General features: G+C 43.2%; 1 protein-coding gene across 1 annotated transcript; it reads right to left on the reverse strand.

Moving 5' to 3' along the window:
- Positions 1-239: 239 nt before the first annotated feature.
- SNX18 (sorting nexin 18) lies at positions 240-17,892 on the reverse strand (the record flags this gene model as incomplete). The annotated part of the gene is made up of 2 exons (XM_084278604.1): positions 240-493; positions 16,323-17,892. 2 exons carry the CDS (start codon positions 17,890-17,892, stop codon positions 240-242), a joined length of 1,824 nt encoding a protein of 607 aa, XP_084134730.1.
- Positions 17,893-18,229: the final 337 nt, after the last annotated feature.

Here is an 18,229-nt window from a genome sequence, read left to right on the forward strand (position 1 = left end):
AGTGTAGGCATACACAGTATAACTTAGCTACAATGCGTGGTACTGTTTCTATTACATAGCCCTATAACTGTTTCCTTTCTACACAATCAGAGATGCACCTGTGGTTCCAGGTGAACACAAAAACATCCTGGTACCACCGTCTGCCACTGGCCAGAGTTCTTCCGCAGCAGCAGTGGCCTTTGCTTTGCCACCTACGTCACATCCATGCTGAGGGAAGTCCCCAAACCAAAGTCCAGAGACTAAACACTGTCATACTTGTGAAGAGCTTCTTCTAGCTTTTGTGTCACTTTTTGAAAAAAGAGTATTTGCTGCTGCAAGAAATGCTGCATCTGTGATTTAAAGTCCCTCACACGAATTTTGTGGAAATGATTAATTTCTGCCAGGGTCGCAAAAGAGATAATGTTACAGCGTTCTTGGATGCCCTCAGCTTTTTGGAGCTCCATCTTCCCCTCTTCCACATGTCGCTTACTCTCCTTTACTTTGGTAAGGGCTCCTGTGTAAAGAACAAAACAAAACAGTTGAATTGTGAGGGCAATGTAGACTAGGCTACTGAATTTTAACAACTGATTTAGTAACAACAAGGATTTGCATAAGGTCCATTCTTAGTGTATTGATATATTTGCAGATATATATTACAAGAAATAGTGGGGTTTTCATACTAAAAAAAATAACAGAATAGAGAATCTTGTTAAAAAAACACAAACCAAAACAACAGAAAACTAATAACCGATAAATAGACCAGCAGCAGGAAAAAAATGAAAGCACTGGAAAAGCAATTTAGGACCACAGAAACACCAGGAAAAACAACCTCATTAAGAAGTTTGACTTTGTGAAACATCACTTCTACCAATCTTTGTGAAACATCAAAGGGACCTCTGAGTACACAAAATCTTGGCAATACAGTGTTCTGCTTTTATACTAGAGATAGCCCAAAATTATTTACTGAGTTCTAGAGAATCTAAAAGTTTATTTCAAAATCTCATCTAGGTAGTCCTAACACAGACTTCTAAGAGTTAGAAGATAAACAGAGCAAAAGAACTGACAGTCCTCCTCCTCCACATGGCTGATTAAAGCACACACATTCTACAAAAACAAAGTATCACCCAAAACAGACCCACCCAAAGCAGACTCATATGAAGACATATTGGTACATGGCCACAAGACATTTACTTTCTTGGACTCAACCTCCCACTGGGCAACTTCTTTGTCTTAAATACTACATATGTATTATATTCATATAACTAGAACCTCAGACAATTACAGGTTTTATCTTCTCACAATATACGTGACAGGGCATTTTTTATCCTTTGTGATCACGGTGAAGTTGTCTGTTCCTTCAAATAGTTGGAATGTCTTAATTAACTCCTTCCCTTCAGGTTACACTTCTTACCACACACAGGACTATGGTTCACTGCCAGGACTCCCTTTACGCTGCCATGAAGAAACGCTTTTCTGCACTCCCCACAGTCAGCAAGAGAAGCCTCTCTGCCTGTAACTTCATAGGGACAACCTCCACTGTATCTGCTGGGGGAGCAGGTGTGTCTCCTCACCAGCCTGACTCCACGCGCGTAGTAAATACCATTAAACTGTAAAAAAGCAGCTTGTCAGCAGAAACCTGTCTTCCCTCCTTTCCTTCCTGTGCCTGTTTAATGTGACAGTTCAGATGTGCCTCCCCCAGCACCCTGACACATCTCTGCAGCTCACCTCTGGCCCATGACCTCGTGCCCACCGCCTCTGGGCGTGCTGCACGCACAGGGAGGCCACCGGGGAGCAGGGCCATTTCATCCTGGCACTTCTCACGCTCCCCAGCCAGCTGTGGCTCAGCCCCTGCCCACATCCAACCCCGGCCCAGGCAGTCAGGTAGAATGGAGAGTCCAGGTATGCTCCTACTACAAACAACTTACAGTATCAGATGATTTGGCAGACTTGGTGAGAAGGGGTATGATGCATTTTTAAAAGGAAATGGGAGATACGGCTTGCATTGTAAAGAAAATCTGGAATTTCTGAAATCAGAGAAGCATGCATGACTTTTATCCATTCCACTTCTCACAACAATTTGTTATGGGATGTTGTTCATAATTGCACTCGCTCAGAAAATACTCCCTCCACTATAAATACTTCTCTACTCTTAAAATCACATTTTTCTGCTTAATTTGCATTCGGGTTGTGCTGTACATGGCATCTCCTATCTGCAGCCCTCAGCTGCTGAGCATAAGGAACTTCCTTCCAGTGTGACCTATTTGCAGGAAGACCACACAAAAGATCCCCCTTTTTAAAATTGTGTCAGGGAGGTTATTAACAAGACCAGACCACAGCCTGCACAGCCACGGATGCTGGCATTTGAGTGGCAGAGGCTGTGCTGTGAACCTGATGCACCAAGGAGCTGCCCACCAGAGGCCAAGGGCAGTGGCTGTCCCTTGTGAGGTGGTGTCAGGACCTGGCTCTGCACTTTCTTGGTCCTCACAGCCCACCAGCATGGTGGCTAAAAGCTTGGCACCAGCTGCTGCCACTGACTGACCTCATCATCTCCAGCCCAGCCCAAAACACCACCATTAAAAAACCTTTTCCACAGGCAGTGGTGCCAGCAGTGGCAACGTGCCAGATGATCAGTATTTTTCTGTGAGGAATCCATGAGGTAGGGCACAAAGTGAAATATATTTCATTCACTCTCCTGCAAAAAGGACTTTTCCTTCAACAAACAAAACCAGGCTTGGCAGAAATTCTCTCTGCATACTGTGGGCATGGCAGGAATCTATACATGGCTGTGAAAAACTGAAATTCGGGACTTATTGGAAGCCAGATGGAGCTGATTAAACAAACATGACAACTCTTCAGTTGTGATGTGGGAAACAGCTTTAGATGTTATTTCTAGAGTGACCAAACCGGAGGAAAAATACTGAAATTTACAGCATCAGCAACTGAAAGCATAACAAAGTTCTGTAGCAGGCATAATCTTCAAATAATTTTCCATCAATAAAAAACATACATTACCAAACACTGAGCCCCTCCAGACTAAACATACGATGCATTATGTGTTTTTTGCCATTAAAAAAAACCCAGCCCAAAAGCCACCAAACACCCCCAACCAATCAAAAACCTCCACAAAGATTTATAATTAGGGAAAGGAATCAGAGGGGAAAACTTGCAATCATTAATACTGTTCTCTTAACACACATGGATTCCTCCTGGTTCTGCAATCAAATTTCTTTAAAACCTAGGCAGGCTACAGAGGTCAGCAATGTATGACCAGAACTTACACACATGCTTCAGTACAAACTGGCTTGTTTTTTTGAAGTGCCTCTAAAGGAAGTGTTTCCTCTCCACAGCCTACAGCCCTTCTATTTGAATCAATGGGCACAACTCTAGGTCAGAGTGGAGATTCATTGATGACGAGGGCGCAAAGAGCCTTGCAGGTTTCTAATGGTGAAAGAAGGGAGGAGAACAGGTGAAGGGAACTGCAGCCCTTGTGTGCATTGCTGCTTGAAAACAAAGGTTTTGCTCAGAGATGCCCAAGCAGGGAACAGGTCCCGTGGTAACCTCTGATGCCCACAACTCCTAACTTGTCTCACCCCAGGCTGTGTGTCATGAACTCTCCCACCTCTATCCTTACTAATCTATTCATTGCCCCCAGTACCTAATCCACCACCTCCCTGCTCCCTCCCTCATGGGCTGTTGAGGCTGAACAAGCCCCTTCTGGCCTAAGTACATCTGCAGAAGCATCTCCTGGTATCTTAATTTAATGATGTGAACATCTTGTACTAGTTTTAACAATCCAAAAAAAGCAAGATGTATTTAAAAAAAAAAACCCAGCCCAAACAGAATTATGGCATTCATAGAATGGGCTAATGTGCATTTTAGAAAAAACAAAGCAAACCAGGAGCCACCTCCCAGTGCATACTAGCTCAAGGAAACCTGCTGAATAAATGCCTGGGATAAATACCTGCCAATGCACTGTTCTAGCAGGATGTGATAAATAACAATAAATTACTGTAATTTTTATAGTTCCAGCTCTACAGATTCTATACAGTCTTGCCCATGCATGTACAACTTCTGGTCCAATGAAAAGACCTTCTATCAGAAGGTCATGTTCTGGTGATCGGGACTAGCTTTCAAACAGTGAAGGGGGCCTAGACCAAAGATGCTGCAAAAAGCTGTGCTACATCTATTTCTGTTCTTAAAGGGAGGGAAAGGCAGGTGTGAATGCCTGTGAAACAGACAGTGGTGCTCTCTGCATGCTGCTCAGGGCTTATGAGAAAGTGGTGGTTTCAAGTATTTGTTTTGAACTATGAGATGAGACAATACAAGGACAGAAACACATTTAACAAGAACATTTATAGTAATGTGCTAGCAGCCGAGAAGACAGGGACAACATAAAATTCCTGCTAGAAAAGAATACTTCTCCAAGCAGTAAAACACAATAGAAGAAGAAACTTAAATAGGTTCTGAGGAGTCAACAGGAAAAACAGTATTGAGTCAGTAAGCTGCACATGTAAACATGAGGTTGCAAGGCAGCAGGAGGAGTCGACTATATTCGGGAAAATTAAATAAAAAAGGAATCCCTGTAGCTGAGAGCACTCAGGTTTGAGTCAAACAACATATTTTCCTATCAACTGCAGTTTTATTAGACTAATAACTGCTTTGAGATTGTGTGAAGACTCAACTAAGGGTGGGTTCGAATCCATACTTAGAACTGCACTGACTCTCCCTCCACACTATAAATACATGTACATACATGTAAACTGATGCATCCATGTCTCCAAGCTGTCCAACTGCACAGTATCATCAGCCTACCAGCAGCCAGCCCTACACTGGTTCTTCACGCTCATGGTACATGACACAAATCTAAGCTGCAGCCTGCAACATAACTAGAAGTCAAAAGGTTTGGGTCTCAAACTCCCAATTTTGCTAAGAAAATCTCTCAGCAGCTATACCTCAGAAATCTTGTGAAAATAAAATGACCTGCACAGTTAAAAACTTTTCATCTTTCTCCTATCAGCAAGGCACAAACTAAAATTTGTTGCTTTACTTACTAAAACAACTTACATTTCCACATCATTCAGCTGCCCATCATATTACATGGTCTAACAGTAGGCATGATGTGTTGTTCAAAGCATGCTACTGAAGGAAGAGCTCTGAACTACTCTAACAACTCTCTTTGCTTTATGCAGTTCTAGTAAGAGACACCATCTCTGAAAGGAAGGGAGAAAGCAAATATATTCATGATACTGCTTTCATCAAAGGATGCAAAAGCAAAAAATGTAACCAGGAACATTTTTCTTTGATACTTCAGTTAACTATATCTCTGCTGAAAGATTTGAAAGGGCAAACCCTGAGTAGCCCACATGTGTGTGGCACATCTTTGATTTGCCCTCCTTCTGAAACAAACTGTGAAGGAAACAACATCATCTCTAATCCATCTGACTGCTGCCAGAATAAGCCTGTCTACATGGTGTCCCGTTTGCACCAGATCTACCCAAGCCCTTGGTTATGGGATGGCTCGAATGACTAATCCAATAAAAACTGCCTTTGGCCTGGAGGGAAGGGAGGCAATGGCTGTTTTATCAATGGCTTAGCTATGTGATCCAGCTCAGCCCAAGGCTACTGGATTATTAGCTCCAACACAGGGGAAGTTGCAGAAGCACCGCAGGAGATTACACATAACGCGAAACCGTACTCCAAAAAAAGCCCCCGAACTTCCCTCTCTCACTCAGCGTGGAACGACAGAAACTGTGTGTAGCAGAACAGGGATTTTACTACAATGACAGACTATTTGCTTAAAAACACTCTGAGCATAGACTAACAAAAGAAGCCTACATTCAGATTCTGCAAATTCTTTACATTTTCTCTGTATGATTTTGAACTGAAAGCAGCATAATAGGAATTTGCCTGAAATTAAAACCAGAAGACCTCTCCAGTAAGGACTAAACTGTACACAGCACAGGTCAGAGGGGAAAAGTACCATTGCTACAAATAATATAGGAACCACTTGCTACTTTAAAACCTGGTTTTGCAGTTTTAAACAGAAAAAAGCAAGTGCTCTCCAACATCAAAAGCAAAATGAAGAAGTTGTGTTCTTTCTGAAAGTGCCAAAGCACCAGAGTTTTCAAAACCAGTCCAATTCAAATATTATATTCTTCTCCTTCCATGGTACAAAAACGCTTTTAACAACATTGTATTTTCTGTAATGAAAGTTAGAAATAAAAAAATAAAATCTATCAAATTGGAATTGTTTTAGTACCACAAGGGGTTCTTTTGTATCAGTACATGAAATGGCTAATACTTTTAGAATCTGCAGGCTAAAAATAGTTTAACAAGGTAAGCTTTATTTATTATTTTCTTGCCCTTTGCTCAAAAAACCCCACAGAATAAAAAAATACTGTCCTATAAATCTAGGCTCATAAATCACAGCATTCTGCTAACCTCTAGGTTAACACTGACTGACTGCAGGATCATTAATGTCAGACAGAATTATTTGTTCTTCCAGTTACCCTGTTCCACAGCTCACTGAAATTGGTCACCCAGAGTTGCATTCTTCAGTTCTAAATGAAATCACCTTCTAATCTATGCAATCCAGAGATCACACACAAATAAAAGAGCCTTTGCTAGAGATTTCACAAACTTGATTAACTCTGCTCTCTAATCTGGTGGTTTCAGCATATACATTGATTTAATTAATATATAGCCAATTAATGATGGTGTTAGAATGTGCAGTTCCAAACGCCATTTTATTTTGAAGACCTGTCAAGGTTAATGGATACATGTCTAGCTAATCTCTTTTTTAAAAAGCTATTTATTTAAGGCAGTATTTGGAACCTGATTAGACTCACAGTGCATACACTTGCCAACTGCTGTACATACACACAGGAAGGGCATAAATGGCCAATTATTTATTCAGATCTATAAGGACTGTAATCAAACCCGTGCATGTTCAGGGGCTCCAAAACGCTGCTGCTAATGAAAAAGTATTGAAATTATCACATTGGCAACGTGCATTTTACTTCCAGAGTCCTCCAGAGTAACCTACAAGCATGAATGTTTTGCTGGGCCCTGGTACACGATACATTAACAAGAAGCCACAATTTGCCCTTGGAACAGTTGATGGTAAGGGCTGAGAGCACCATGTCAAGCTGCATGAAGGAAACATTACAGAACTATCAGTTTATTGCACCTACTGCCCCACACAACCCCATTAAGGAAACAAAAATAAAGCCCGTAGTGCTAGGTAACCACACATAAAACCTGCAAAATCAGATGGTAGCTTTCCATTCAAATCTTGAACACAATGATTTTAAAACTAATGTATCTTTATGTTTATATGCATTGTAAACAAACAGTGTTTTAAGCAGACCTTATTTCAGCCACTAAAGCATGTTTGAACTGCCTTCCTTCATGCATTCATTCATTAATTCTGACTTTACAGGTATCTACAGTGATATCTGAAAGCAGGTCTGTCAGGAATAATTTGATGGTTAAATCCAGCTAAACCATTTATACTGCTGTCTGTTATCACAAACAGCGTTTTGCACCACAGCCTGAGAACCTGACAGGCAGAGAATACGTAATGCTGTTTCTTTAACAATTTTAAGGCAGCCTGTATGTTTCAGCACTCAAATAAACCATTCAGGGTACTGGTATGACTTCAGCTGACACTTCAGACTAGGGGTATAGGTAAGTATGAACTTAAGCTAGGCTTATCACTAGAAACACCTCACATTTGTCCCATAGAAAGCCAGTTATGTTTTTCAAGGTGGCCACACTTGAGAATTTAAGTGATCACTATTTGCAAAAGTATCAAGTTGAAACCTTTCCGTTATTTTAAGTACAATTTACTAGGTTACATCTAACCAAGGCATCAAACAGGCTAGTCAGCTAAATCTTTTTTCACATTTAGGATGCTAAGAACAGGCACTTTTCTGCTAGAATGATCTTGAGACTCTTAACAGCTTTTGTAAACACCCTCTTCATAATGCTGACTTCAAGACAACAGCCTAAATGAGAAATGATGCTGTGCACGCGTGGTATAAATTGATTTTCAGTAAAACTGGCCAACAGCTTATGAGCAAGACGGCCTCCTTGGGATCTGCTGGAGACAAGTCGAAGTCACAGCCAAATCAGGTGTATGCACCACTGTATCAAACACTGTCATGTGAAATTTACTTAAGATTCATGGGGTGTGGGTGGACAGGAAAAGACACACAGCACTGCACATCAATAACCATACACCTTTACTGAGAGAAGCAAACAGAAACCCAGGTTCCGCTAACTCCTGTGTCCCTTCTTTACTCGGGTGCTACGAAAGACCTAATTTTGAATGTAGCTCTCTGTAAAGGCTGAAGGCGAGCAAAAGCCAGCATAATATATAGTGTTTGCTTGTCCATCATCCTCTGCTCAGCTCCACTACTGCCCTACGATATGCACGTGTAACATGCATGGACTGTTCAGCATAACTTCGTATGAGAAGAGTCGAGATCCAAACTGTGTCCAGTTCTGGGCTCCTTGGTTTAAAAAGGACAGGGATCTCCTGGAGAGAGTCCAAAGAAGGGCCACGAAGATGATTAGGGGCCTGGAACATCTCCCCTGTGAGGAAAGGCTGAGTAAGTTGGGACTCTTCAGCCTTGAGAAGAGAAGACTAAGGGGGGACCTAATTAAAGTTTATAATTATCTTAAGCAGGGGATGCAGGGGGAATCAGCCAGCCCCTTCCGCACCAACATGCGGAAGAACTTTTACACAGTGAGGGTGACAGAGCCCTGGGACAGGCTGCCCAGGGAGGTGGTGGAGTCTCCTTCTCTGGAGATATTCAAGACCCGTCTGGACGCCTGTCTGAGTGATATGTCCTAGGGAGCTGCTTTGGCAGGGGGGTTGGACCCAATGATCTCTTGAGGTCCCTTCCAACCCCTATAATTCTGTGATTCTATGAAATGCAGAGGCTGCTCCAATTTTTCCGTAATACTTTTTAAATGCCCTTTCTCAGAAATCTGAATGCTGCAGTATCTCTGCAAGGACAAAAAGAAGTACACTCCTTACTGCAGAAAAAATATGCAAGGTAAAGCATCATTAATGTACCCAATTAAAATGTATTATATAATACAAAAACCAAACATGTAAACATTATTATATGTAATATGAACATAACATGTAGGTGCTGTATGTTCTTGTTGTATTATGTTAATTAAAATTGTAAATAAGTAACTTCATTAAATTAATATCTTAATACATTACAGATCATAATATATGTAGAATATTGTACTTGTATGAAGGCAGAAGAGAGTTGTCTGCCTTTTTACGAGGAAGAGATCTGCCCCTTTCAGCGTGGGCTTACAAAATGGCAAGCAACTTGAAAATGTGATGTCATCATCGTATTTGGTAAAATGGTTCATTCTTCACTATGCTGCCAGCCAGCCAACATAGCTATTCATGTATATTAAGGATCCAAAAAGGGATGCCTGAAAAAACTAGAATAGCAAGTTGCTTTATACTGTGAGATAAAAAAAGCAATGTAAACTCCCAGTCACAGCATGAATCTGCAAGCACAAAAAGGTTAGTTCAGCTCATCATGATCACCTAAGCTACCCATCTGTAATGTGCACCTACCCAAAAAAAAAAAGGCCAAACCCATCACTTCTTCCTACTTTGCAACATTAATAACCCAAAGTCACTAACAAGAACTGAACAGGTGTATGCATTCTGTCACCATTTAATGAGATTCCATTCCAGAATTTAAAACACACTTTTTACTAGAGCTTTAAAAAAAAAAAAAAAAAATCCTCACGGCCTTTATAAAAGATATAAACAAGGTTCTGTAGAAAGCATTTGCCATTTACTTGCTCTGGTATCATAAGACATGTTTTGTGGGCAAAGCCAAACATGATTTATTTAATTAGAATTTTCAAACTCTGTGCTATTTGAACCACATGATTTAAAAATAAGGTACCAGGTGGATGAGTTTATACAGTCTGTACACATTAACTTGGCATTCTAACTGTTCAAACAAACAAAGTCTAACAATGAAGTCATGGAAAGATGCTGGAAAGGCTGAAGCACGTCCTTGTTTCAGAGGTGACTTGCAAAAATAGAAAAACAGGCCAGCTTGTTTGTTTTTGATAATGTGCTTACAAAGACTTGGAATAGCTCTGAGAACTACTTTCTGTTTTCAGTTAGTCTACCAATTCTTGTATGCCCTGTTTGGATGGAAGTCCTTTTAGGAAGACCTGGAGTTCCCTGAGCTGCAAAAGAAACATCTCTTCATCTAGCTTCTTCATAAGCTTTAAGCAAAATGTGTCACATGGTCTTTGAAACAAAATTCCTTCCACATTTCACAAAATATTTCTAAATTCTTCAATATCTACACTGTCCTGCTACTGTCTAGCTGACCACAAGGTTTACTAAGTGGACATGGCCTTACTGCCTGTGGTGAGCAGGTACCTGTAAGAGCACTGAAGGTGACAATGCACTGCCTGCAGTCAAACCCACTGCTGGTGTAAGCTCTGTTCAAGACCTTGATGGGACTAAGTGGGCAGTTTGGACAGGCTTTCTGGTGTGCTGTAATGCATGCAGTCTCTCCTATGGGAGGAACAATGACACTTTTCCTCTGCTACCAGCTGTTCTGGTGAACAGAAAGCTATGAAACAGCTCTCTGATCAAATGTCTAGGATATCAGGCTACCAGTTTCTAAAGGTAACAGGAAAGAGAAAGACATTGCAACTGCATGAATCCTGCTCCCTTAAAAAGCTGAGGTAAGAAGAGCTAATGGGAGGAGTGGAAAAGGAAAAAAGCAAACCCTGTATTTTAGAAGACTGGTGCATCTTTTAGGCAGACAGGGCACAGAAGTCCAGGGTTTTTTTCTTTCTGTTTAATCTTCTTCAAGTAAAGGTATTTGTTCAATTTTAGTGTTATTGCTGTTCTCTGATTTTACACAGACCAAGGAAGCTATACACTTTCATGCTTTCTAAATGCAAAGACTCTTTCACACTTTCGCTATTTTAAAGCCTGAATTTCCTTCAGGTTATGTTCAGATAGTGGGAGTAATACTGGGTGATTCAGCAGCAAGCAGACAATGCTACATAACTGCTGAACAGCAGTGGGGAGGCTGACATGGCACAAAATACAAATCATCCTGGAGCAACCCATCTCTCCTCATCACAGTCCTTGAAGAGATGAAATGTAGGTACCCATCTCTTTTTTCTGTTGCAAGGGTCATCTGGCTAGGATTACATGCCTTGCTCTTAGCCAGTAGCTACCCAAGGTGAAGCTCATGCAAAGTGTATGGGGAGACTGAAGGGAATAAAATAAAAAAAGGTGGATAAAAGTAAAACCAGGGATGGAAAAAACAAGTCTGCTAAACAATTTAAGAGGTTAAAAAGTAAGCAAGAGAGAAACTGTGATATAAAATTTTAGGTGTGAATTTTCATTAGTCTGATTTATTTGCAAACATACATGGCCCTCTTTCCCTCCTCCCTCCCCCCCTAAAAAAAAGACATTGCTGAACATATTACAGAGTGTTCAAGGTTTCAGTGTTGTTCGGATTTTTTTTGATGCTTGAAATTTTGGTGCATTTCCAGCTGGAATGTTCTTTCACCTACAGCTTTGTAAGACACTCTAAAACCACACCCCACAGTTTCTTTAAAGCCAATGTCTAGAACTCTGTTTGTGAAAATTAAAATAAGTCAAATGCATTTAAATACCTGAAGCAAAGAGATCAAGAAGCAGGAAGGTCATTCAGATAATTTAAAAAGTAATTATCTGGCATGCTGAAGGAATAGAATTGTGCCTACATCTCTCAAGACTTTTAGACCACTCTCAAACTCGTTTTGCAAAAATCATACCCAAAGGTTTGCCTAGCATTTACTCCATATCATTAAGAGAAAGGAGAAATCTGGAAAGCAGAGCTGAAACAGCAAAAAATTACTTCTTCCACTTTCAGGAATCACAAAAGGCCAATTATAGTAATTCCTCAAACAAAACTTTGAAGAAAGAAACCCAAAACCCCGTAACTTCAGTACTCTTTCTAAGCAAAGAGGAAGAGAAGAGAGCCAGACAAGCCTGAGCCGCGGTGCAAGCACACACAATCTCAAACTCTTACATGCACACAAATTTTCTGAACCTGAACTTGTGTGGGCCTGCAGTAAAAATTTATGTTGGAGATCACTGAAGTCAGAAGATCTCATTAGTGGAGTGAAGCTCTAGCAATTAATATTTAGGCATCATTTTGCCAAGAATGCCTATAGGGAATTTCCAGGAGTAGACCTTAAAAACACAGAAAAAGGCGGCGTTATCTACTACAAATGAAGACAGGAGGCTGTTTTTCTTCTAAAAATTTAAGCAACTGAATCTAGTATTTCTTGAAACATACACAGGAAAATGAAAAGAGTGCAGCTTAGTTTTCAAACCTACTCTACAAATGTTCTGCCAGAGGCTACATAAAACTGTGTACAAGTATATCTGCCTAACACATTTGGATCTTCCACTCCAAAACACACAAGTAGGCACAGAAACACTTTCATGCAAGTGCTTTGGAAGCAGGTAACTGAGGAGTTGAGGTTTAGATTCAGACTAGTGTTGGGGTGCTTAGATGTTTGAGACACCACTCTGCCATCACCTACCTCTACAGCTGCCAGTTTTCCCCTAACTGCTTAGTTTTCAACTAAAACCCATACAACAAGATGTTGTTTGTAAGGGATGTATGCCTTAAGGTTAACCTGCTCCATGCCAGCCTCAGTGGGACTCTCAAACTAAGCATTTCCACATGGAAATACGAGGTTTCCAGCTCAGCGTGTTCTTTGCCATAGGGCTCAATCTGATGAATCTTCAGACCTGGACTGGAGAACACGGGAAACCAGATAAGGTCTCTCACAAAGGACTGACAAACTGACCCTCAACTCACATGCGGGCCAAAAAGTTCAAATTCTTCCTCTGTGTCTTCCAGAGCAGAAACTTTATCTCTTCCTTCCCTCACAGAAAATTCCTGAAACACTGAGTGCTCAAATTGGAGGAAGCAGAGGGAATCTTTTAAAATCTCCTACTGAAGGCATTGCCATTTCATAAAATACCTGCAAGATTATTAAGGTATTAAACAGTCTGAAAATATTCTCTCAGTCTATTGGTTCATGTGTTTTAACACAAGTGACCAAAACAACAATCCCTTTCTGCACACCTCAGATCCTGTATGATGTCCTCATCACAAGAGGCAGAAAGACCTGGACCCCAAAGCAATTAAAAACACAATGGCTTACATATTTTCCTGCTGAAACACAGATGAAGTGATAGCAGGGCTTTTCATGGCCTTAGTTCCTAATCCTAGGAGAAAAGACAAAGCCCAAACGGAGGGAAATTTTTGTCTCCAACACACAGATTCTCTGTCCTTTCTGCAAAAGTTGCAGAAGTGATATAAAACACAAACCCAAGGCGCAGACTTCTCAGTCCATACCACAAAACACACTTCCAAATAACATTCAGCAGCTGTTCAACTATCAGCAGTAGAGCAAACCCGTAACAGGACATGGCAGATGAATGTTCTACCCAGAGTCATGGGCATGTTGGCTTTATTTTTCAGCAGGTCTGGTGGAATATATAAATGGAGACTAGAAAGGGCCTTATTTTTCATCTGAAGCTGAAAATACAGTTGCACTATGTGGAAAACAAAGGAAAAATACTCCTAACTGCAGAGCTCATCTCTTAAAGGCATAGCCATGTAAGCAATGCATCAATCAGGCTGCTGTTTCTACCACTTCTACAGCCACTTTGAGGTCCTTTCACTGTACAAAGAAGTGGTATGCTAGAAAATAAAACACTGAAAGAAAGACACGTCAACTCTGTTTTACAGATAATCTACTACCACCAACAGACATTTGTTTAGTCTATACAGACAATAATAATCTTCAAACTGGCAACTATCCCAAATAGTAAATTCAAAGAAAGCTCTTGCTTTGTAAGAACACTGAACAGTTTGTGCATATTTTTATCTGAACTCTGCTATTTGGAATTGAAAACATATACCTTGTTACAAGTAACTGCTAACAGTAACAAAACAGCAATACACTGGGTGTAAAAAACATCTTCCTCTCAGTTTTGCTCCGATTTGCCTGTTTTGTAATGGGAATGACAACAGCAAACATACAAGCCAGTTCTAACCCTGTTCCTATCATGAAAGTGAAGACTCAAGAGACCAATCTCTCAAGCCCAAGCCATTTTCTGATGGCAAATAGGTGCCAGGGACAATATTGTGTTGCAGGCAGTTTAAGCCCAGAAGTGCTGAAGCATAAACACTTGCATTCAGACCAGCTGGATGTTTCTCCAACCAGCTTCAGGCCAGTGCTCTGGCAAAAACCAAATCTACCTGTGTCATGCTGGTGCACTGCTCTAGTGAAAACTTATTTGGATGAACTTTCCCAGGTCAGCAAGGTAAACCTAACCAATAAGTGTAAATTCAAACAGAGCTATAAAAGAAACAGGGTTGAGTCAAGAACATATCTTCTTACTCCCAATCCTTTCTTCAAGGACTCATCCAGAAACACCACAGTGAACAACTCTATAAAGCCTTAAAGCTCGAGGGTACAGTATTTAAATAGCATATATAATCTAGGGGGGGGGGGGGGGAAAGAGGGGGGGAGGAGGGGGGAAGGGGGTGTTTGTTCCACCTAATGAAAAAATATATTTTTTTTCCCCCCAGAAGCTTACAGATCATCCTATTATTAGTTGACAACTCACTCCCAAACAGGAGGCATTGCCAATGCCACCTTCCTCTCCAAATTTCAAATACTTGAAAGTTTTAAACAGAAAACAATGTCACAGCTGCTAGCAAAACAACTCAAAAGGTTAGACTACACACTTCCCTTTTCTCTTCAAAATAATATTAAGATTGTTTAAGTTTCCAATCACAATTTTCAAGATTCAACAGGAGAATGGAAATCTGACTCTGATGCATACAACTTTTATTAAAAGCTGACTTTCTTAAATAACAACAAATTGTGCACTTTGTACCAACTCTGCTTCCTCAGATTTTCCCAGCAATAATTCGTATCTCCAGGAAGCCTGTGGTTTTGATCTGTTGAAAATACTCTTCCAACTCTGTTATTGTCAAACTCAAGGTACTGTTTCAGATGCAAAAAGCCTGGAAATGTCACTTTGGGGGACAAAAGACTGCTTCACCATCAAGCTCTGCCTCTTGGGCGTCAGAACACCAATTAAACTCCAAAATAATTTTCAATAAAGCTTGTGCATTTTTTCAGGTAAATGTTATAGAGACCCATTTCTGCAGAGCATATGGTGATGTTTTCTTTGTCTCTTTTGCAGCTCAAAACCATACCCCCATCTCCTGCCAATCTTCAAGTGCAAAACAAGGAATATTTGGTAAGGAATATAAATATATAGTAAGGAATAAAACAAAAAAAAGAATGAATGATGAGCTAGTCTTCTCAGTAATGTGAAGTATACAAGAATATCACTCATTTCACAGCAGGGAAATCACCAACAGGTATATAGTGCTACAAACTATTTATCTATATTTATTTATTTATACAAACTTTTATTTATCTAATCAGTTGTTGCTAGTTAAATATGAGATGATTCATTTTTGGAGTTTCTTTCTCTCAGATCACAAAGCGCCTTATGAGCAGCAATCTGAGCCTCAGAAGAGTGTTTCAGCTCAGCAGATGCTGAAAGGGTAACAGGTGAGCAACATCTTTTTATGAGAATAAGGGCAAAAGATGAACATCTCCAACTAAATGCCATGATAGACCACTATTCTTACAAAGGCATCAGAAGAGTTCAAGGCACAGTCAAACTGAGAAACTTCAGCAGCTTTAAACACCTTGTTTGACTGCCTGACACTGCAAACGCACACACCACCACACACACCACCACACACACCTCGAACAACATGGTCGATCGTAGGAGAAACTGTATCTTCAGATAACTTCGTATCTATTACCTATGAGAGATTTAAGATACCTAACATATATCAAAGAGTAAAAGATGTTTTCATACCATTTGATCTCCAGGGTTTGTCAACAAGCCCATTAATCTTTAATATATCAGCAGTATAGGCAGATGTGGTTTATTTCTTAAGCTACACAGCTGAATGCAGCAACCTCTAACCAGTAAAATTCCCAACTATGTCGAGGCCTTTGGCACAGCAAAAATTGTCACTGAGGTGGTTTGGGTTTTGTTTTTTCAACTTTAGCAAGAGTTTACCTGAGTAAACATGGAAGGGATTAACCTACGGCAAGTCAGACACAAGGCAAATTTAGTGCCTGGTCCCCACATCTGTTTGCATACCCCCGACACATAAAATTTCATCACTTCAGAAAACAGATAAGGATGTTACCTTTCTGGACGTGAATGATGTCTGGGAAGTTGGCCAAGTGACCCTGATACAGTGCTAACAAATCCATCACAGGATCTAGGTCCTGCCGGGGCTGATCTGCAAAGAGGTCCCCGATGGAGTCGTAGGCTTCTGCAGTGAAGGCTATGGCTTGATTGAGGCCAGCCGAAAAAGCCTGCTGGTCCAGCTCAAACGCCTGACTGAGGCACTTAAAGGAGTGCCCCACCTTCTGGTATTCCTTCTTGAAACCAGTGACTTGTTTGCGGGCAAACTCATTGGCTGTGTGATTAAGCTGCAGGGCGCTCTCATCCATCTTCTTCGTGAAGGCTTTGAAGCCATCCACCTGGCTTTCCACCTCCTGCAAGTCCAGGTTGGCCCCAGGGCCTGTGGGGACACTGATGGTGAGGAAAAAGTTGGCACCCACCATCTCATCCTTCTCAGCCTTGCGCTTGCCTTGCTTCCAGGCCTTCTCGTCTGTGCTGGGACAGGTGAGGAAGTGCTGGAAGGCATCGCACTGAGCCAGCACAGGGTGACTGCACATGTGGTCCATCCACCACGCCAGACCTTTGCGACGTTTGGAGATGAAGTCCTCCTCGAAGCGGCCAGTGGCCTGCTTCTCTGGCAAGTGGGGCACAGAGATGACAGGGAACTTCTCGGCCAGGCGCCCGTAGAGCCAATCAAAGTGCTTGTAGCGGCGGTGCACCTGCTGCCCTGTGTGGCTGGGCACCAGTTTGTAGGCAATGTAGCTCTTCATGCCCTTAAACTTGGTCTGCTTGGTGGGGTCCTCAATGGAGCACTGGAAGGGGTAAGGGTTCTCCTGCCACTCAGGGCCCCGGAGGCCCAGCACCACACACAGCTTGTCCCCATCCTTCACGAAGCCTGACGCCTCACCCAGCACGAAGGCCTCCCCACCGGACTTCACGAAGGTGGAGAAGCGGTTGAGGTTGCGGCTCACCGTGGCTGAGCTCTTGGCACCGCTCCCACCGGGTGGGTGTGGGTGGCCCGCCGGGTGACCGCCGCCGCCGCGGGAGCCCAAGGAGAGATCGGACCGGGTGGACAGGCGGTAGCGGCCGGAGGCCGCGCCACCAGCCGCCTCGTAGTCAGGGTAGGAGCTGCCCAGGGCGCCCGGCTCGTCGGCCACGGTGGAGCTGTCATCCCAGTCGTCGTCCCAGTCATCATCGCTGCCCTGGCTGGGCTGGTAGGAGCCGCCGTAGGGCGCCGGCGGGAAGGGGTACCCGGCGGCGGCGGGGGGCAGCGGGAAGGGCTCGGGCGCCGCAGCCGGCGCGGGCTGCTGTGCCGCCGGCTTGAAGGTGGCGGGGGGGGGCAGCGGCTCGAAGCCGCCGGCGGGGACGTTAGCGTAGCGGGCGGGCGGCACGGGCTCGGCAGCGGGGGCGCGGATCACCTGCACGTAGGAGGCCGGGAAAAGGCCACGGTCGCCGCGGCTGTTGATGCCCTCCAGCCAGCCCTCGATGTCCTGCTCGCTGCAGAGGCTCAGCACCTCGTGCTCTCTCAGCGAGATCTCCCCCGGGTTCTCCGACCTGAAGTCGTACAGCGCCCGGGCCCGGAGCGCCATGGCCCCGCCGCACGACCAACCGACCGACCGCCCCCCGATGGGGGGGTGTGGGTGTGGGTGTCTCCCCGCCGCCGCGGTACCGCCGCTCCTCACCTCGCCTCGCCGCGCCGGCGGGACTGCGGCAGGAGCGTGCCGCTGCTGCCCGCCGCCTCCTGCCTCCGCGTCCCGCCGGCGAGCACGCTGCGGCGGCTGACTTGTCGGGCTCCGCTGCGCTGCGGCCGGCTCCAAGTCCCGGCTTCACCCCGGCGGGCGAGGCAGGGCGCGGGGGCCGGGCCGGCGACCGTCCCACGTCGCCAGTTTCGCTAATCCAGAGCCGAGAGGCAGGGCGGAGGAGCCG

This window comes from Gallinula chloropus (assembly GCF_964237585.1).
Source record: "Gallinula chloropus genome assembly, chromosome: Z".
NCBI classification, from domain to species: Eukaryota; Metazoa; Chordata; class Aves; order Gruiformes; family Rallidae; genus Gallinula; species Gallinula chloropus.